Source organism: Haliotis rufescens, unplaced genomic scaffold (assembly GCF_023055435.1).
Source record: "Haliotis rufescens isolate VD_foot unplaced genomic scaffold, xgHalRufe1.0.p SCAF_11, whole genome shotgun sequence".
NCBI classification, from domain to species: Eukaryota; Metazoa; Mollusca; class Gastropoda; order Lepetellida; family Haliotidae; genus Haliotis; species Haliotis rufescens.
This window is the reverse complement of record NW_025963791.1, coordinates 28564498-28586714: the sequence shown is the minus strand read 5'-3', so window position 1 is coordinate 28586714 and position 22217 is coordinate 28564498. Positions and strand designations below refer to the sequence as shown.

The 22217-nt window shown below is 39.0% G+C and overlaps 2 protein-coding genes across 3 annotated transcripts in view; both read left to right on the top strand.

Moving 5' to 3' along the window:
• Positions 1-7777, top strand: part of LOC124132607 — a 55273-nt gene extending 47496 nt beyond the window's left edge. The window contains exon 10 of the mRNA XM_046496607.2: positions 231-7777. Within this exon, the coding sequence (XP_046352563.2) occupies positions 231-1964 (1734 nt within the window). The 3' untranslated portion in view covers positions 1965-7777. The remainder of the gene's footprint in view (positions 1-230) is intronic.
• Positions 7778-10255: 2478 nt separating this feature from the next.
• Positions 10256-21462, top strand: LOC124132705 (caspase-3-like). 2 transcript variants are annotated; one of them, XM_048392507.1, is made up of 6 exons: positions 10256-10474; positions 12154-12229; positions 14125-14396; positions 15501-15715; positions 18749-18971; positions 21027-21462. In XM_048392507.1, exons 2-6 carry the CDS (start codon positions 12201-12203, stop codon positions 21266-21268), a joined length of 981 nt encoding a protein of 326 aa, XP_048248464.1. In that variant the 5' UTR covers positions 10256-10474; positions 12154-12200; the 3' UTR covers positions 21269-21462. The 2 variants fall into 2 exon arrangements, with proteins under 2 accessions (XP_048248464.1, XP_048248465.1); XM_048392508.1 differs by having other exon boundaries at positions 12148-12229.
• The last annotated feature ends 755 nt before the right edge of the window (positions 21463-22217 follow it).

The window sequence follows — 22217 nt, the reverse complement described above, 5'->3', positions numbered from 1 at the left end:
GTATAAGAGCATCATGTTTTGTTACGAAAATGAATGCTAAAATGAGTTTATTAATACTCCAGGGGCTAAAATATATGTGAGCGCCATTGGACAGTAACAAGAAACAGACTTTGTTCTTCATTCTTTTAATAACTAGTTTTAATGTTGGAGGTGAACAGCTGCGATGTTAAAACGAGGGGATTATGCTGAAAACTTTAAAACTGACTAATCATGTCCACTTCTTTCCTCAGGTTGTGACCTTGACCAAGCACAGAGGGTTTCAGAAGCCTGAGGATGAGCAACTCCACGTGTTGCCCCTGTATGTTCTTGACCCCACAGATGAATCTGGAAGTGTGGAAGGGCAGAGGGAGAAGATCAGACAGGGATGCCTTGAAGTCCTAACCAACTATCCACTTGAGGCTAAAATGAGAGCCCAACCCCTAACCCCGAAGAAAAGAGGAAAAGCAGCAAAGAAAGACAGCCCAAATGCTAAGAAGAAGAAGGAACAAGAACCGGTGTTCCCCCAGCCTCCAGTCCACAACGAGGCACCCCCAGCAGGTGGTGCTCCTGCAAAAGAACAGCACGCCATGCTGGAGCATCTGATGAAGAAAGTCAACAATGAGAGTATTTCATTTGAAGATCTCATGTCTCACTCGTATCTTCCAGGCTTTAATGAGCTGTATGGCAAATTCTGGGATTACTTCTATGCCAATGGTACATTCCCTCCTGGAACTTTCTTGTCAAAATGGGCAGCTAATAAAATGTCATTTTTGAATAATCAAAAATCAGACGGTGCTGGAAACCATTTTAAGATGGAAAATAATCAAATGCTTCATAATCCACACCATCCCAATATTCCAAACCACAATGGCCCTCCATCGCAGGGTCAACATTTAAATCAAGGTCAAGGGCAGCAAAATGGAATGACCCCTAACCCTCAAGGTCAAGGGGTGAAACATGAAGGTCATAAGCTATTCAGTCATCATCCATCAATTCCTCAAAATGGTGCATCTCAGGAACAACATCAAGTATCATCGAACTCATTCTCATCCCCACTGGACATGTTGTCGACTGCTGCAATTATGCAGAACGGAGATAAGCTGTGTGCCAATGGACCAGGAGGTGCTCATCTACCACCTCAATTTTCATCTTCCCAACCAGTGCCTTCCCAGCCTGGTCCAATGTCAGGTCAAACAGGTCCTCCCCATCCTCAGACAACTCAGGATCAACCAAATCCGTCTGGATACCCAGCTATGCAACATCGAGCATCATCACTGCCACAACATCCAAATCAACATTCCAGTGCAGACGGCAAATCTGACTGTAACAACCCTGCGGGGTTCAATAATAGGGCACCCTGCAATCTAGCAGGGACATCAATGTGCAATGGAGGTGCAGACAAATCTGCACTGGACTTTGGAAATCAGAATAGGCTACATGCTGACGAGCCTAATGAATGTATGATAGACCCAACTGTTGTCAAATGTGAGTGGGAGTACAATGAGGAGGTTTTCCGCGATCCCAACATTGGTGGTGTTGCCATTGCCCTAGGGCATGGCGCTGTGCTGTTTGAAGTTGCCAAGCGTGAGCTACACGCAACAACTGCTCTGAAAAACCCAAACCGCTATCATCCAACCAGAATAAGTCTTGTGTTCTACCAACATAAAAATTTGAATTATCGGCACCACGGCTGGTACGAAAATGAACGAAAGATGGAAATGTTACGACAGAAGAAGTTGGAGAAAATGAAAGACCCCATCGAAAATGAGGTCCCAGTCAATGGAGCTGTCAATGGAGCCGTGAAAATTGTTAAAAAGAAGAAAAAGAAGGAAACTGTCGATTTTGCAAAAACTTCAGCAGCACAGTACAAATATATGTGGGATGCACCTGTTCGGCATGGCGTCTCCTTGACAACGGACTCTATTATTACACGCTGGATAGATCCGCAGCCAATGGTATCAGGCCCTTATCAACGGTGGGTTTGATAAACCAATCAGATGTATTGTTCAAGGATAATTGGGTTTATATGTAAGCATTTACCATCCTAGTACTTATCTCTAGTTTCAGAACATGTTCTTGTTATTGTTTATACCATACATAAACAGCTTGTAACAATGTTGTGCCAACATTCATGTCATTTTGTTTATTGTTAAGCCTCTTCATCGTTTATAAAGAAAAAATAGCAAGTTTTTTAAATTTTGGGATAAAGATGTTATGTTTTGTTTGGCTATTCCATTGTGCTTCAGATAAATGAGAGGCAGTGCTAGGGTTTTTAAGATAAACTGTTAACTGTTATGTCTTTCATCTCAGTATGTTTTGAAATTGTGCTATAAGTGAATTGTTACATTTTCGAAACAGTAACTCATGCAACGCATGTCGTGTTTTCATGAGAGTGGAACAGGTGTGCATAGACAGGAATGAATGATCAGCATCATTTGTCCAAACATACCTCTCTTAAATAGGCATAAATGTGAGATTTTCCTGATAGTAGTTCAAGCAAAGAGTTTGTTGGAAATGACTATTTACAAAAGTTGTTTTTATTATTTTTCCCAATTATGAACGTTTTTCTGTGGTTTTACTATGTTTGTGCTGTGAGAAAGTGCTGTGAGATACTGACAAATTTCAAGAAATTTAATTTCACAAAATTAAAGAGCTTTTATTTCGGGAATTGTAAATGGTACGACAACTTGGCAAATTGTGAGTTTGATTTCTTGAAAGTAATTCAGTGTAATGCATGTCAGATACTGCTTGTATACAACTAATTAAATTATAATTTATATGATAGTGATTTTAGTTAGCATAATTTAAGGCAATGAGCAGTACTGCTCGACACTTATTAACTCAGGGTTTTTCAATATATTGTTTAGCATACTCACATGTATATGAAGTCACATGTATGACTTTATTAAAGAGAAATAGTATACTTTATGAATATTCATGCAGTTTATATTCACAGAAACGCCTGAACATATTCTTTCATACCTGCATAGTTTCTGTATATTTTATGTTGTTATTGTTGCTTTGAGTGAGAAATGTAATTAGTTAGTAAACCCCATGTTATATCAAAGTAGAACCTGAAACATCTCTGCAAAATCTGCAAAAAAATTCAAATTTTCAATAAAGATAATCAATTTTAAGCCATGACAACGTTAACTGCATGTACAGAAGTACAAGAGCCATGTTATCGTGATTATGAATATGAAAATGGTACGAAAGATACTGTTCCCAAAACACGATTTGATATGCTATGTACTTTACTTGTAAGTGGTATTTACATTCATCACTTTTGATTAATAACGGCAGCTGAATTTTTCTAATTCATGTAGAGTGGTTAAGATTATCATGTGATCTGATTCTTCAGTCAGGAGAGTCAGGTATGATCTTGGCTAGGAATGTGACTTAATTACATTATATATTGTGTCAGTCTGTGTTTTGTACCAAATGTGAATTAATCGCCATTCGAGGAATGTATTCTGTACATTGGTTTTAATTGTAATATAAATTAAGTCATTCTTATTCTGCAATAGTTGATATTTGTAATTTCAAATTGTTATAACAGGCATAAATGTGTGTATTTTGAGACATTGTTGTACAGGTAGTTTATTTATCATGGTAACCATGGTAACCCAGAGAAACAATTGTACAAATTAATGAATTCATTGCCATCAAGAAAGCTTATGTGACATAGTCATCTGATGTTTAGTGTAAGAGATTTTTACATATGTTATTTGTTATTGTCTCAAGAGTTCCTCTTACATTATGATGTTTTCATATTGGCGAAGTATGATTTTATTTGTTAAAGTCATTCAAATGCATGTTTAGGTTTTAAATCCCATTTTTTCTGGCATGTGTGGACATTTCTCACTTTTTAATGAATGATAAGTCACCATTTTTGTTGTTTATTTTGTTTTAATTATTGTTTCACAAGATCTCAAACAATAATTGTTTACCAGCTGTGAAAGACGATGACACAAAACAAAGATGGCATAATTGTTCAATAATGATTTGAAAGTTGTACATTAGGTGGATGTGTATATCAAACCACAATATATAGGGATTTATCTTGACCTGCTCAGAGGCTGACAATCGGCCCCAAATCTACAGCAATAGTGAGTACAAATCCACATTCAATTTAAAATCTCCCAATTCCTGTTTTTGTAGTTACCGGTATAATAATGTCATGGCTTTATACGGATAACTTATAGTTCACTGATAACATGCCCAGTAAGGACGAAGAAGCTTGAATGCTTTTTTGTACAGTATGGCATTGAATGCATTTATTAAATATATCTCAATTTAAGAAAATAAGGTATTTTTATTAAAATTTATTTTGAACCATGAATCCTTCTCAATTTGCCTGCCAAGTGCAATTGGGATGCAGTTGTAGTTAAATCCCTGCATTATGATGGTATGACAATGGAGTCTGTTTGGGGGGATAATCCAGAATGGTTATTCTCCGTGTTGGCATTTTACCAGTGAGGGCTCTGTGTCTAATCTGGTCAAAACATGTAGCAATGCAGCTGATAGTAACAACCCTGAATTTTCAGAAAAGGAAAAAAAAATCTTTTTTCAGAAATTGATTGTTTAACCTTCTGAATGCTTGTTGTGTTTCTCAATTACCTTCTTAGCCATTTTCCGTCTTTCTAGAAATAAGGATCTTTGGAACTATGGAAGGGTTTAGTTTGACCGAACAACATTTTTATTAAAAAAATTGACCCAGATGTTTTGTGTGGTCTCAAGAAGGTAACCATGTAAAATGCTCAAATTAATCATGTCATTGATATTCACACCAAACTCCATTAACTAGGAAATATGATGCACTTGTAAACATTGTTACTTATCTGCTGTAGGTAATGGTGTCTGTCCTCATTAGACTGCTTGTTCCTCAGGACAAAATCAGGCAGGTCCTTGTGATGCATCTGGTACATTTACTCTCCAAGTCAGGTTTCGTGCTATGAAAGTTCATTGAATTATCAATTAACCTAGGTGGTCCAGTGGCCTAAAGCACTGTAAATCACTGAGCAGAGTTGCATCCCTTAGCTGTGTCAGGATCTGCAGGTTGTGGGTATCAATCATGAATTTGCCCTGATCGTCATCCTTGATATGTCAGTGCTCCATTGCTTGTGGGTTTAACCAAACTTGTAAACATCTATGAATTACTTCACTTTGGGATTTCCTCCAACATAAGCTGACACAATGGGATGTACTCGAAAAATCTTTTATTTTATTGGATTGTAAAAGAGTTGGTGCTAAAATTCAATGTTGGTGGTCGAAAAAAATTATTCTAATTCAGACTAGTACACCTATAAATGAATGAAAAACAAACAAATTTGAACGTAACAAGATATCAAAAGATATTTGATTGTATTTCTGTTTATTAGAATCATAATTTTTATACATGTTATTCACCATTTCTTACAAACAATGGTGATGAAATCTTTTTTCAGTTTTTTATTGTCTAAAAATATTTTTAATAAATAAGGCCCAACTGAACCACTGTTTAAAGCAGGGTTGAACTCCACTCACTCACTCAACATTGGCTCATGACATAATCAAATTCATTACTGTTTGTCCTTTCGATGGTTGGAGCCGTGAGAAACTGAACTGTAAACTGCTGAGGTAGAATACAACCGCTTCTGTGCTAGAATATTTTATTTGCCATTTTGAGGATTTTGGAAATATTTAGTAGTACTTCATTATGAAACTCTACTGAAACATTGTTTGGTAAAATGTAGTTGTTTTCAATACTTGTTTAATTCTTGATTGTTTTGTGTATTGTTACCCAACCGTTTTCATTGATGATATTTGGATGATTGTCTTGTTTTGAGAACACATATATGTGAGGCTACACTATTTGTATATTTTAGGGATATAGATGTTTCGTTTGGTGAGGTAAAAAAACCACTAAAATCGTGTAGCTCTGTATGTTTTTATCTTATTTGGCATATTGTTGTTTTGGTCAGTCATTTTATTGGGGAAAAATAAGAACTTATTTTTTTATGAAGACCAGGGTATTTTAGGCTTAAAAAAGGATAAAAGAATTTATTCTCAGGCAATGACTTTTGAAATTATAGTACGGGCGGGTGTTTTTTGTTGTTGTTTTTTTCGTGTTAAAACAAGTACATGTATGTAACAAAATGAACAGTTGTGTACCAACAACCTGGGAAAGGGCCTCCCTACATGAAGAAGTATGCATGTAAAGGGAAGTAACTGCGTGCTATATTGGATCTCATTGTTATAAGTATTAGGATTTTTTAGTTTTTGGGGAAAATGGAAATTAAGGAAACATGCGGCAGACTACACCTGAGAGAACATACTGTGATTTCTCTGTAAGGTGTTTCCAGAGTGACCAGAGGCTTATTACATACATTTAATTAATAATTATTAAAATACTCTATGTTTGATGTTTTTTGGTGATATCTTTATATTTGTCTTACCCATCACGAAAAAGAAAAGACGAACAAATCATTCAAGTCTTAAAAACCTGAACCTGAAAAACAAGTGTGGCCTTAGATTACACCTTTTCAAAATTTATTGTAACACTTCAACAAGATGATTTCTGATTCAAAGCCTATATCTTGAATCTGATGAGTGGTTTCATTTGGTTAAATGATGTACTAGCAGATCGAGAGGGGGGATGCAGGGGACAAACACACTCCTATTTCCAGACACCTTACATGTTAACCGCGCCCTTGTCCAAGTTACTTCGTGATATGGTTAGGAGCAAACACCCCTCCCCCCTTTTTTCAAAATCGTGGATCTTTCTAGGTGATGCATGAATTGTTAAATGGCATTTGCTGTTCCACTGACATACATTTGGAGGAAGGGGGTAGTTATTTAAGATTAAAAGGATTTGCAGAGAGAAACAATTACGGTCGGCAAAAACCACACAGGTTCGGGGTGAATGTGGAGAGAAAACTACACACATATTGGTAGGGTCGTGAAAAAGTGGGCATGTGGGGAGGGTTGAAAAGGAATTACTTGTTTTCCAGGTTATCTTTTTCAGTTCATTCCCCTTTTTATAAATAACCAGTCACTGAAATTCATGCATTTATCACTACATGTCAACTGCATTTGTTATTAACATTTGTACATTGCAACTGTCACTCAAGATCACATCTCATTGATGACATTTATAGATAACATGTTTTACATAGTTTTATATCTTTTCTATTTTAGGTAAGAGTAATTTTACAAAATCCAACTGTTGATGTACACTACACGCCTCGACAATGTTGATGAACCCTGAACAATGCCAGCCAATGAAATAAGGCTCGCAATCAGGGACCGATGATAACAACATTGTGTGTGTTAACTGATCTATTTATTATTTTGTTGTCCATCTACTAGTAAGGTAGTGTAATTTATTATTTGTAGATTTTGAACAATTGTATATTCTTAACGGGTATATTTTTTATTAATATCCAAAATAATAATATTGCCATATGTTGTAATGTTGCAGGACACTTGGACAGTTTGAGATTTTAGATGTTATTTTCAGCATTGATATTGAGAATAATATTTATTATGTTCATGACTGATTTAATGCTTATGTCTGCCTATGGTATTAATCTATGGTTTAATGAATTACTTTAATTCTTGTGATTGCTGTCTTTCTGGGTGTAAATTCCTGGTAATAATAGAAGTGGGAGATGCCCACGTAAAATTGTACAGAGGATGGAGCATGGAGGGTTCCACTATAGATTGTCAGTAGATACGATGTGTAGGAACACACAGTGTTTGTGTGTATGTGTCGTCAAAATAGAGATGATGAAAATAAATCCATATTTATACTGTCTCCTGCTGGCCTGTTTTCATTGATAGAAGACGCCTCATCAGAATGCTGTTTGTTTGTTGTTTAACGCCGCACTCAGCAATATTCCAGCTATATGACGGCGGTCTGTAAATAATCGGGGGCGGTCGGGTAGCCTTGTGGTTAAAGCGTTCGCTTGTCACGCCGAAGACCTGGGTTCGATTCCCGACATGGGTACAATGTGTGAAGCCCATTACTTGTGTCCCCCGCTGTGATATTGCTGGAATATTGCTAAAAGCGGCGTAAAACCATACTCACTCACTCACTCACTCACTCACTGTAAATAATCGAGCCTGGACCAGACAATCCAGTGATTAATATCATGAACATCGATCCACACAATTGGGATACGATGACATGCATCAAGCAAGTCAGCGAGCCTGACCACCCGATCCGGTTAGTCGCCTCTTACGACAAGCATAGTCGCCTTTCACGGCAAGCATGGGTTGTTGAAGACCTATTCTACCCCGGATCTTCACGGGTCGGACGCTAGGTAGCCCGTGCAGCGTACGTTCTTTACGTTACATCCAGAACACCAAGACTTTCTAAGGTTGTTCCCCAAAACATCTACATGCCAAAACGTCCATACTTCGTTAAAACAACAAAGGTTGTTTTTTTACTGCTGTATTGGAACAACAATAGCAAGTGACATCTTGAACTGGAATAGTTAACAACATTGCCGGATTCAGCCACGATCGCATCACCAGAAGTTGCCGGCGACTTCTACGATTATATAGTTATCATTGGGTCGGCGATGAAGCAACGTTTCCCCTCTATCTAAGAATCAGTAAGAGAAAGCTCAAGCCACTTGGCAGTCCTAGAAAGTTTGAGTCAAGTCGTTCAAACACCGATATATTTGTCTGGCGCACCAGGTGTGTTTTATAAAAAAAACCATTCTTGTAGTTAATCCGAATTCTGATTACGCACAGGGAACGCCATAAGGACAAGGACCACAGTATCTCCTTAATTTATTAATTAAGCAAAGGTTTTAGAAACTACAGTAAAGTACGGTTATAACGAACTCAAAGGGACTACTCATTTTAGTTCGTTATAAGCATATATACAGCATAACTACAGCAAATAGTCTGGACCAAAAAAGTAAGTTCGTAATATCCGTCAGTTCATTATAAGCGAGTTCGTTATAACCGTAGTTTACTGTATTATGATAGTTATCCGATGTTAGGAATAAGACCTAGGCTTTTTGTCGGTTCAACAGTTGCATTTTGCGACCCATGACAACACTAAATTAAAAAAGATAGGGAGAAAATGTGTCAAAAAGGTTGAATTTACCGGTTTTTCAGTCAGAGATTTTCTAGTTTTTGAACATGAGCAAGTCTTTGTCCCAAGCTGATTTTCAAAGGCGACTCATGAGGGTTTCCAGGATTTCGGTCCTGCCCCACACCGAAGCCGATGTAACACATGTGGTGTTTCTTTAGGCAATGGTATTGTTCGAAATATGCCTCACTCACTCCACAGTATATGGGTACTGTTGACCTTCTTGCGCCTTAGAGTCAGTTTCGGTTGTATACTCCCCAGAGAGCGGAGGATGAAAATCAAGATGTTGTTTTGGGAGCATTAGAAAACATACACATTATCACTAGTGCTGAAATTATGTATCTTTCGAACCACACGATAGCACAACCTAAAGGGTAGACTCCCTCATAGAGGTAGAGGGGTCTACTGTATGTTGAAGATATCCATTACCGATTGGGTCTAAATGTGGGAACTTACTTCACTTATTGGGGGCACGGGTGGCACAGTCGTCTAAGGCGCAGCGATTCCATGTGCAGAGTTGCGTCCCTTGGGCACGCCAGAAACCTATGATTGTGGGTTCGAATCCCGGTTCGCCCCGATTATGTTTCTAGGTTTGTCAGCACCATACCCGTGCTCGTGGGTTTCACCGAAGTTGTAAACGTCTGAGACCTGCATCACTTCGGGCTTTCCTCCCTCATTAAGCTGACATGCCGCGATATAACTGGAATACTGTTAAAAGCGGCGTTAAACCCAACTCACTCACTCACTACTTCAATAATGTTATACTTAAGATTATAATAAACAAAGCCACAGTTTTTCAGTTCAGAAGTGATCAATATTTGTATGTGCTATGTTAATGTGACGATTCCTACATAATTTATATTCTGGGGGAAGATCGCGGTACATGTACATGGATATCCGTATATTTGACTCTCACCAAGAAGTTGAAAGCCCTATTTATTTTCCATACTGACGTAGTTTCACGGTGATAGTTTCGGAAAGCAAAAATATGTTCATTGAAGTTAAGCATTTCAGTAAAAGTACTTTACACTTTTCCTCAGATTATTACACAACGTATCATTATAAATATTCAGTATATAGTTGTCAGTGTTTATCTTCAAAGGTGCCCAGTTCAGTGGTAGTATTCACCCGTTCGTTCTCGAAGGGAGATAACTGACGTCGTCGCGAATATTAAAGTCAACGGTCCTTTCATGTGCTGGAGGAAACAATACAACAAACGATTTGTGTTCTATATTACATGTTTAATGTAAACTTTGGGTTTTCCGAAAAATACCGTACATCGCCAATCTATATATAGTGTCGTTTCACTCTTATCACTGACCAAATAACATTAAGCGTTATATACTCGGATACACAACATTCCCTATTCACTCCAGTTTGAGCAGATTCTGACGATCATCTCTACAGGTAAGTTCAATGTTTATATCCTTCTGTTTTACCTCGTGACCACAGGCTATATTACTTTCGACATGACATATTTCATAACGATTATGTTATGAAGTTTATAGTTTGTAAATTAGCTCTCTCAGAAATCCGTGTACGATAGCATACGAACTTAACAGTCGTAGTTCAATGTCTTGTTCATTCATGGACAGCTTTCGAGTGTACACCGGGTAGGTTGTCCTCGTTTCGCATGACAGCGTCGGGTGTACGTGGTGTCTCAAGTAGATACACGCTGACATTTGAGAACACAGGTAAACAGGAGGAAAAGAAACTAGAACACAACTTGCTTATTCGTAGACTGTCTGACTTAAGATTGCTTTTGGCGTTACACGGTATCTTAATTAAATGGGCGAGTGAGTATAGATTTACGCTATATTAAGCAATATTCCAGCAATATCACGACAGGGGACACCAGAAATGGGCTTCACACATTGTACCCATGTGGGGAATCGAACCCGGGCCTTCGGCGCGACGAGCGAACGCTTTATCCAGTAAGCTACCCCACCGCTCCTATCTTAATTAAAGGCGGTCTCCATACTCAGCTTTCTGGTGCCAATTGTCAGTACATGACTAGATGTAGGAATTAGTTCTGATGAGAAACTGACACAATTTATCTACTTTATTAGGTTGTCAATAATTCTTAAGTTCATATACGCCATGACATCTGAATAAGCAGACAAAGACAGACCTGTTTAAACGACCTATCAAACTTGCTTAGACTGCCAATTTGTCCTATCCTAGTCTAATCAACGAGTCATTTGAGAAGGGTCCCACAAAGATCGTAGCCGCTGTTGTGAAACGCTTGTGGTATTGTATATACTACGATCATATGTCAACGGGGTGGGGTTGAAAGGTGGTCATTTAATTACTGCCAACTTCATTCAAACCTGGAGCCCTTCTTTAAAACATTTTGTAAATCACTAAGGTGTCCAATCACGTTGAAATCGGATCTTAGTTCTCACTACCGTTTTGTTTAGCGGTAGCGAGAACTAAGATCTGATTTTAATGAAATTGCTAAGGGGTCCTTTTTTGTTTTCTCATTGAGATTAAGACCAGATAACATAACTTTCAAACGACAGGAATCACGCTGATCCGTGACTGCGAGTGTTTCTTTGTTAATGTGGTCGCTGATCGCACTGCTTACAAATAAGTGTCAATGCACCTGCAGCTTAACGCTCATATATAGAGCTCGTTGACTCATCGATACGGATCAAAACAATATGTTCGAGAAGGAAGTGTCAGATCTATTTTTAACTCATTTTATCAGTTATGCTGTAACGGTAATAACGGGTATTGGGCATTGTGGATAATACCCGCCAAGATTGACCCTAAACGTACATCGACCTCCAACTAATGTAAAAAGAGTAAACTACGGTTATAACGAACTCGAAGGGGCCACTCATTTTAATTCGTTATAACCGTAGTTCGTTGTAAGCATATGGACAGCATATATATATATGGTCGGGACCAAACAATATGATCGTTATACCCGTCAGCTCTTTATAAGCGTGTTCGTTATAAACGTAGTTTAATGTAGACCTTTATATTTCTTATTTTGTTTCTAAGTATAAACATCTCTGAAACATACATTTGGCAGTGATAGTTACATATCAATGTATATCAATACCTAATATCAATTTCAGAAATCCTTTACTCAGGCATGGAAGCGACAAACTGAAAACAGGACATCATGAGTTTTAAAGAAGTCCCCCCTAACGTGTGAGTTATTCCTTCGAGTAATTACACCCGATATCTATTGTTAAAGTATTACGAAATGTTCTATTTTAATTTTCTTGTAATAATTATTATTTGAATTATGTGTATTGCAACTTTTAACGAATATGATATGTTTAAGTTTTAAAGAGAGAAAAAACAGATCAGAACGCATATTCACAGTACATAACTACAACGAGTTCATGCCTTCCATTGTCTGCCTTACTGACGTTAACGACTCAAACGGGTCAAACAGACATTATCACACACAACTCCCACACATGGAGATAAAAGAGGCTATAAAAGGTGCATGAAACAACTTCCTCTGTCAGACAAAAGAGACGCAATGACTTTCTGTTTGATAATCAGCTGTGGTGTTAACAATGACAATCCAAAGGAAGTGGAGGTGTGGAGATATACTACTTTTACCTTAATCAGTGTTTGAAATACCTGCCTGCCCGACCATCCGAGACGGGTTGATTTCAACTCGGGCTGCCAGATTTTCAAATCCCCCTGCCCGACGGTCGGGTTATATTTCATAGGTGAAAATATTCTAAATATTTCCCGATGATAAGCATTAATTCACATGTAAAGATGAATGATAAAATGTAACCAAAAAGAAACCCCGTTAGCTTATCCTGAGAAACATATGATTATAGTGGGCAGGCAGGTTTTGGTCAGGGCTGGCAAGTATTTCAGCTAGCCAGTCCTGTGGTCTGGCTGAAATTTTGGGGAGTTTCATACCCTGCCTTAATTAAATTAAGCTTAAAATGTTCAACTGAACCTTTTACAAAACATGGTGGCACATGTCGTTGCACCCAAACTCATACCCGAAGTGCAGAAAATACGTGTGCATTTAAAACACTCGAATTCGACAGTCACAATGGAAAGCGTGTCTCACTTCCATGAATATTTTCCCATTATAATGATCCATATTTGCAAACAATGATAACATGTCGTGAAATAATATGCCGGGGGACGTACACTTTTGTATCAACAAAATAATGACCATTCATTTGCCAGTTTACCATTCCTTCTGTAAAAGTGAGGGAGTTGAAAGAAAGCGGCAATTGTTGTCAGCTGACCACACCACTGTGTATATGCACTAATACACTAAGTACTACACGGTTAACTAGCCGTGAAATGGGTGGTATGTAGTTGTGCTTTGACACCACGCAAAGTCAGCATGGTTGAATTTCTTTATCGAGTCTAATGCAACTTAGTTTTTTAATTTCCTGTCGACCCTGTCTCTGCAATGCTATATACTAAGAACACCCAATTATTTCATACTACCAAAGACGTATATAGATCTATATACATATTTGATATTACTGTGGATAGTATGTAATGAGGGGGCACGGGTGGCCCAGTCTTCTAAGGCGCAGCGATTCCATGTGCAGAGATGCGTCCCTTTGGCACGCCAGAAACCTATGATTGTGGGTTCGAATCCCGGTTCGCCCTGATTATGTTTCTAGGTTTGTCAGCACCATACCCGTTCTCGTGGGTTTCACCGAAGTGGTAAACGTCTGAGACCTGCATCACTTCGGGCTTTCCTCCTACATTAAGCTGACACGCCGCTATATAACTGGAATACTGTTAAAAGCGGCGTTAAACCCAACTCACTCACTCACTATGTAATGACTATTACAGATTAAATCTAGTAATATGAAAGACTCGGGCGTTCTTTAACTTATTGTGAGAAGTAATATAGGAACAGCATGTGGCTGTATGTAAAGTTTCCGTTATCCCCCGAACACTCATGTGAGCATCATGACTGGGAGAAAGGAATTTATTCAAACTGACTTCATAGTATCCGTAGTACTGACCATATATCGAGCTCTCCGTAGTTCGAGATAAGCGGAGTGCCAATATAAAACCACAGTTATCTGTGTTGCTGTCAGGGATGTTGACGAGGTTGATTGCCCCCCGCTGACGCCAGAACAACTCCGACTGCTGGAGACTGACAACGAATACAACTTCTTCCACACCCGCCGCGGTCGCGCCATCATCATCAACAACATCAACTACATGACGGAAACTGGAAACAAGCCAAGGTCGGGGGCGGAACACGACACAAGCAGACTGTTAAAGATTTTTGCAAATCTGCTGGAATTTGATGTGCAGATATGGAAGGATCTCACAGCTGGGGATATGGTCACAAAAATTGAAGAAGGTGAGAAACCTGACGCAACACACACACACACACACACACACACACACACACACACACACACACACACACACACACTCTCTCTCTCTCTCTCTCTCTTCCTCAAGGGAGTTAACTGAGTTTAAAAGTCCAATTTCCACCTGGACTTTTAAAGTCAGTTAACTCCCCTGCCTCGGGAAGATGCATCAGTCTGGACCAGTACAAGCAGACACCCACCCATACGTCGCTATATAAGTGCAATAACCTTGGACGCGACGTTAAACCCAATTCCACTTCACCTCACCCCCCTGTATGGATGTGTGTGTTGCCTCTTAACATCTTTACATGCTAGTTCCATTGTTTGATGTATTGTTTAACGCCTCACCCAGCAATCTTCCAGCCATAATAAGCGAATCTGGACAGACAAACCATTAATTGCTATTGTGAGAAACGATCCACGTCATCTGAGTTCATTAACATGAAATTATCGAACCTGACAACAAGTTCATTTGGTCGCCTCTTACGTCCAGCATAGATTACCTGGGAAAATATTATATCGGTTTCCTGATGAGCGGATCCGGACTGTATGGGTATTCTTGGATCTTTTATGCCACGATCAGCACTATTCCAGCTATATTACGGCCACCTGTAAGAAATCGAGTCTGGGCCAGTCAAACCAGAGGTTGATATTATGAGAAACGTCGGGGTGGAATGACACGCATCCAACCCCATACGTCACCGAGCCTTTCATCCGATGTGATTCGGTCGTCTCTTACGACCCGTGAAGATCCGGGGAAGAATAGGTCTTCAGCAACCCATGCTTTCCGTAAAAGGCGACTATGCTTGTCGCACGAGGCGACCAACGGGTTCGGTTGGTCAGGCTCTCTGACTTGGTTGATGCATGTCATGGCATGGCTCGATGCTCATGATGTCAATCACTGGATTGTCTGGTCCAGATTCGATTATTGACAGACTGACGTCATGTAGCTGGAATATTGCTGAGTGCGGCGTTAAACAACAAACACACAAACAGTCGTCTCTACCAACAAGCAATATGGTGATGATAGTCGGAGTTCACAGCGTGGGGGAGTGATGCATGCATTTTAATAACCCACTTCACAATTTCAGCCGCTTCTAACCGGTACTACGACCACACCAACGCCGACTGCTTCCTTTGTATCATCCTGTCTCACGGCGGGGAGGAGGATGACAGACACGGCATCCCCCACGACATCCTGCACGGCGTGGACGGCAGCATTGTGTACACACGCGACTTGGTGAATCTGCTCCGCGAAAAAAAATGCCCTCAGCTCAAAGACAAGCCTAAAATCTTCATTATTCAAGTAAGTGTGCCTCTCTGTCATGGTTCCGCGACCAAATAAAAGGTTGATCGGTGAAAATAATATCACTGAAAATAATCATCAGATAATAACCGAACCGATGTAAAACGCCTGTAAATAAACCTACATTTATTAAATTTTTTTAACAAATTCACACTGGAATATAATGCAGAGGTTACCGTTACTTTGTAATTATAGTCAGTGGTGTAGACGTAATAAATTCTGATTTTATTCATCCCCGGTCATGTGTCATGCATCAACCAGATTCTCCACATCGTTAGTACCCGTGAAGATCCGGGGTAGAATAGGCCTTCAGCAACCCATGCTTGCCGTAAAAGGCGACTATGCTTGTCGTAAAAGGCGACTAACGGGATCGGGTGGTCAGGCTCGCTGACTTGGTTGATTCATTTCATCGATCCAAATTGCGTGGATCGATGCTCATCATGTCAATCACTGGATTGTCTGGTACAGACTCGATTATTTACAGACCGCCGCCATATAGCTGCGTTAGCGGCGTTAAACAACAAACAAACAAACATCGTAAGATATTTACGGTGAGGATCGACCGCGTTGATTATAAGTTATCTCCCTTATACTTTATCTGCATCTCGTATACTTTTGCATAGGATCGTTCCACCTACTTAACTACGTTCAGATTCGTTAAAGCCCAGTCTCAGCTATTCCATGCTGTACACCCCTCCGAATTATTTCTGATCAAATTTAATTGGACCAGTTGTGTATGTTGTGTATGTAGTTAAAATATAATTACGTTTGGACATAACATATCCATGCCTGCCCTCTCATCTATTTCCCTGTGATTTCTGTTAAATAGTGTTGAACGCAACACAAAACCCATTTCACCTCACCTCACCTCCTCACTGTACGTAGTTTCTATTCCTTCAAAATGAATTGGATTTTGGACCCGTGAAGATCAGGGTTGGAATAGGTCTTCAGCAACCCATACTTGCCGCTACTTTGGTTGATGCATGTCATCGTATACGGGTTTCGTATATCGATGATCATGATGCCAGTCACTGGATTGTCTGGTTCAGACTCGATTATTTACAGACCGCCGTCATAAAACTGCAATATTGCTGAGTGGAGCGTTAAACTACAAAGAAAGAAAGAAAAGCATTTGCTTTTGGGATAAACAAATACACCTCAAATGAAAACCCCAGACACATTTAACTAAACCCGCATTGCTAGGTAGTTGAAGTTGAATGTTTGAATTATAATTTAAAGAAATATTTAGGGTTCTAATTAATAACCAGCACTCTAACAATTTTGCGTTAAGTGCTTCTGAAGAAAATAGCATAGTTTGATCATTAATAACATAACCACAGTTACTAATAAGAAAGTTAAGAATGTTCAAAGTCATAAACATTTGGGTATAGCATTCGCATCAAACGAAAAATGGTCCTGTCACGTAGATAACATAATAAATCAACATAAAAAATGATATTAAATTCAATGAGAAAATTAAATTCATATTAAACAGAAATACATGAAATAAAGTATATACAATTTTCATAAGACCCCATTCGAATATGCGTGTGAAGTGTGGGATGGGTGTAATATAGAATTATCAACTCAGTTAGGAAATCTCCAGCTAGAAGCTGCCAGAGTAGTTACTGGGCTCCCAAAGTATACTTCGCACACACATCTGTATTATGAAACAGGATGGGAAACGTTAATAGAACGAAGGAGGAAACGTAAGCTATGTTTGTTCTACAAAATGCAAAGTTATATTGCTCCAACTTATCTTAAAGACATTGTACCAACCACTGTAGGTTCAAATATATCATATAATTTAAGAAATTCAGACAATACTGTGATTCAATATACAAGATTAAAACACTCAACGTGTTCTTTTATTCCATCAACTGTAAGGTTATGTATTGCACCTCAATATTTTTCCTATGGTGTTAGAAAGTTGAATATTTATCATACCCGATTAAGATACATGAAAAGCCAGTTAAATTATTACATATACCGAATACAGATAAAATGTGATTTAATATGTCAATATGGTAACCCTTGTGAAAACTCATTTCATTATTTATTAGAGTGTCCATTGTATGTCCACCAAAGAAAACTATGTTAATAATAATTCGGGACATTTTACAGAACGCCGTGAACAACAATGTTAAATTAGATTTAAGTTTGATGTTTGTCCATTATCGAAAATTAACTTATCTTTAAGGCAGTGCAAATGTTTATTAATCATACAAAGAGATTCGGGTAACACATTAATGTAAATATACTAGTCTCTCCTCTGAACATTTCTTTTATATCTATACACTCATCTTCTTTTCTGTTTTCCTTCTATGTGATTTACTGTACAGGTTGTTGTAAATACCATGGAAAGGGAGTCCTAAGTTGGATAACTTGTTCCCAATCCATTTCAATCTGAATAAAATATGCTTAAACTAACTACTAATAACACCACAGTTACATATACAGATACATATCAATTGGTCATTCTTTTCCTATGACTGCAGAGCTCCAGATAAGCTGCGTATCTGCGTGAAATACGCATCAGAAATGCAGAAATACACAGTAAAATATAATCCAAGCGTATCAAATACGCAACGAACATTACAGATACGCTACAAAAATAAAATTTGTACGTATCATCAAAATATTGTGAAGTAACCCTTCGTATTCGATAAGCAAATCAGCAACTCATTTTGAAATTATAAACGGGCATTCCGTCAACCTTGCCAAACTCCACGATGACAGTCACATCATGATCATTTGCCATCACACTTTCGTGTGGAAGTATCGTGGTATTTTTGAGTCCTATAAAGCTCTCAAACCCACACGACACCAGTTTGCAGGGACTAGATGAATAGTGTTTTTAAGTATTTAACTTAAATACCCACATGAGTAAAAACTAGTGGGTAACAGAAATTTGAATACGCAGATAGAATTACTGATACCCAATGATTTTAAAATGCATGGGTAAAATACACACAACACCAAACGCTTATCTGGAGCTCTGTTATGACTGTAGTTCGGTGTATTGATTTACAGGCGTGTCGAGGCGATTACCTGGACAAGGGCCAGGAGGTCATTGTCCAGACGCCCGTCATCCCCGGGAAACACATACATCGGAGGGTCACGGTGAGAGGTGAAGACGACGCCTCGCAACCCTACGAGAGTCGAATGAGAAGTTTCAGCGATCAGAGTGAAGACATAGTTGTCTCCCCTACCCCGCTCTATAAGGACTTCTTGGTTGTTTACGCAACTCCGCCAGGTGAATATGAGAATTATAACCTAGTGTGTTCCCAATGTGTCCATAGTCGATTGTTGATCATGATTATGAATATATATACAAATACAATTGTCCAAGTGCTTATGGTCGTCAAAATAATTTGCAGGGGGAGAGATTTTAAACACTTCAGTCAATGTGTGAAATGATATCTGCTCCTCTGCGATCGACCAACTGTTATTGAAAAGCGAACACTTTCTCCTAATGTTACGAATGTTTTGATTATTACTGTTACAAAAATATCTCAGAACATATTATATGAAAGGCTAAGTTCCTGTAAACGAAAGAACGTTTTCAATTTTTGAATGTTTTTGCAATCCTTTTCAGCTAAACAGATAAAAGTCTGCAAAGTTCACGAGTAATATCACTAACTCACTAAAATCGTCTACCATTACACCATCCTCAAACATGTGTGTCACTCATGTTGTCACTCGTTGTCGTCGCCTTGTCGGGGAGAGGTTTTTTAACATAAAAAGACGAGGTAAACGATAACAAAACAACGATTTGCGCGTGTAGGATATTCCCTAGTTTGTCATACAGACCCTAAAACAAATACAGCCCATGCAAGTCTATAATATGTGGCAAGTCTAGATTACTGAAAATGAAGAGAGTCTCTTGCCTCCATTTTGTTATATTTTTATAACAATAATTTAACAATTGTTTTTATCTGTAAGACGTGTTCATTACATAGACTAGATGTCAGTCCAGATATTCCCATGTGCACAATGAATAACTAACATTCTCTAAGCATTTCAACCAAGACTTGAATAGTTGTAACATTTCTCCTAAGGATTTTAACAGTAGAAAACCAGTCCACAACACACATATTCCTTCCATGGTACAAACTGCCATGGCGCCCAGATTCGACAGGGTGAACAAAATAACCACAGTAATATAACGACGCGATATTTATCATTAACATTCGGTAAAAACCGATTACCTTCGTTTTCGAGATACAGTAGTCCGATATGCAGGTCTGAATGTAAATGTACGCTTACATTCGTGACCAACTCGTGTTATTCCGAAACAAGCCGAATAGCGACTCGTGCCCCTCTCATGGTCATTTTTGCGACCGAGTTACGTCTTAGCGCAAACGGGCATACCTAAAACAATTGTCAACTCGTTGCGTAATGGTACACATGTATTTCCCCATATATTATATATATTTCAGATGCAATTTAAAGCACATCGGGACGTGCGGAATTATACAGTATGATTGAACACATTTAACTGTGTCTTGGGTATATTTTTAGATTCAAGACATATGTAAAATCAAAAAGATTCTGAGGGATTCTTTGACGAAGAACTTAAAATCATACGCGCATTCTGATTGGTTTGTCGTATTTTCGCACATTACATTCATCGACAGGGGAACGAGTCTTCTTGCATGGTACGCTTAGTCTCTGAAAAGGTATACTTTTGATAGAAACGAACAACTCCATTTACATTGAAAAGTAGCCCCTGTGGGATGGGATGTTGAACCTGTAGAAAATCTGGACTTGCATCATGTAGCGTAGACTAACATCTGGTGTCTGAAATGAACAGATAAATGGTTAAATTATAGTTCTAAAATACAGTCAAAAGGATCCAAGAGACTTTCTTCATTTTCAGATACTGCAGTAATCTAGACTTGCCACATATTATAGACTAGCAAGGGCTTTATTGGATATATTTGTTTCAGGGTCTTTATGACAGACTACACATAGGGCTATAGCATTACAGTAAGGAATGGGTTGAAGGGAAAATAGTATGGTTCAGGGACTGTGAGACAGACCAATCAGAATGCTTCGCTCATTCGTACCGATACTTTAGAAGCCCCGACGCTGATTGGCCGATTAGAAAGCTCTTACGAAGGTGGCGTCTTCACACAGAGGTATCCTAACGGAGTAAAAGATCTCATTTTAATGAGATTGCGTACGCATGATTATCAGATTCGGCTTTACTAAAAATAACTTTTAAAATCTTTCACATTCATTTTGGTTCAGTGCATTCGTAAAAGAAATAATAAAAAAATAACTTGTAGCATACTTTTTTTCATAGGGTACTCTGCTTGGAGGGGCAAGTATGGGAGTTATTTCATCCAGTATCTGGAGGAGGTGTTCGAGTCAATGCACCAGGAACACGTCCCTCTTGTCCGCACGCTCACCAGGACGAGTCACAAGATGGCTGTGCACTTCAAGTCCAGGACGACGGACTCCACGGGGGGGATGAAGCAGATGCCTTGCATCATGTCCATGCTGACAAAGGATGTGTGTTTCAGACAAAAACCCGTTAGAGTGTGATCACTGGGGCACTGAGATATTGACACTTCTTGGGTTTTTTAAGTAGCGAAATTGCCACTAGCTGTTTAATTTGTGAAGACCGCCTCCGTGGTCTAGCGGGAGAGCGTTCGCCCGTAGAACGGAAGGTCCGGGTTTCGATCCCCGGCCACGTGATACCAAAAGACGTTAAGAGAAGGTACTTGTTGTTACCCTGTCTGGCGCTCGGCATTTAGGGGCAAAAAGGACTGGTCAGCTCGGAGTCAGTATACTGTGTCTGAGTGGGGTATTCATGTTAAACTGCGGCATGGTATCTCAGTGTGCTAGCACTATAAATCGACATCAGTCCGGACTAGTACAAGCAGCCACATACACACACACGTGCACAATCTTGGACGCGACGTTAAACACCATTTCATCTCACCTTAATTGTGAAAGTTATCACATCTAATTCATTGTTTCATGTATCTTCACTGTTTCTCACATTTCAAATCAATCTGGTTACCCGCCTCCATCCTGCTCCATCCACGCATCACAAGAAGGTTCCAGTTGTTGTCTTTGATCACCTATTAGTTGTTTTAATTGTGAACATGACACAATCATTTTTGTTTGTAAAGTTAACCGAAGTCGTTTTGTTTGTGAAAATGACACTGGTTGTATTATTTGTTAAATGAGGTCTTTGCTGACCCTATAGGGTAGATATTGTTGAATCTATGACTATGCCCCTTCTTGTTGTGCTGAGTTGCGTCCCTCAGCCGCCCCAGGATCCGACGATCGCGGGATCGACTTGATTTGTTAGCCCCCTACCCATGTTCGTACGACCTGCGTCTCTTCACTGCCATGCACATGCCCACAGGTTTTACGAGACTGGTTTGACAGTTGTTTGACAGTTGTTTGACAGTTTTTTGACATGCCTTGATATAACTGAAATAGTGCTCAAAGTGGAAATAAATGGCAACCCACTCCATGTTCG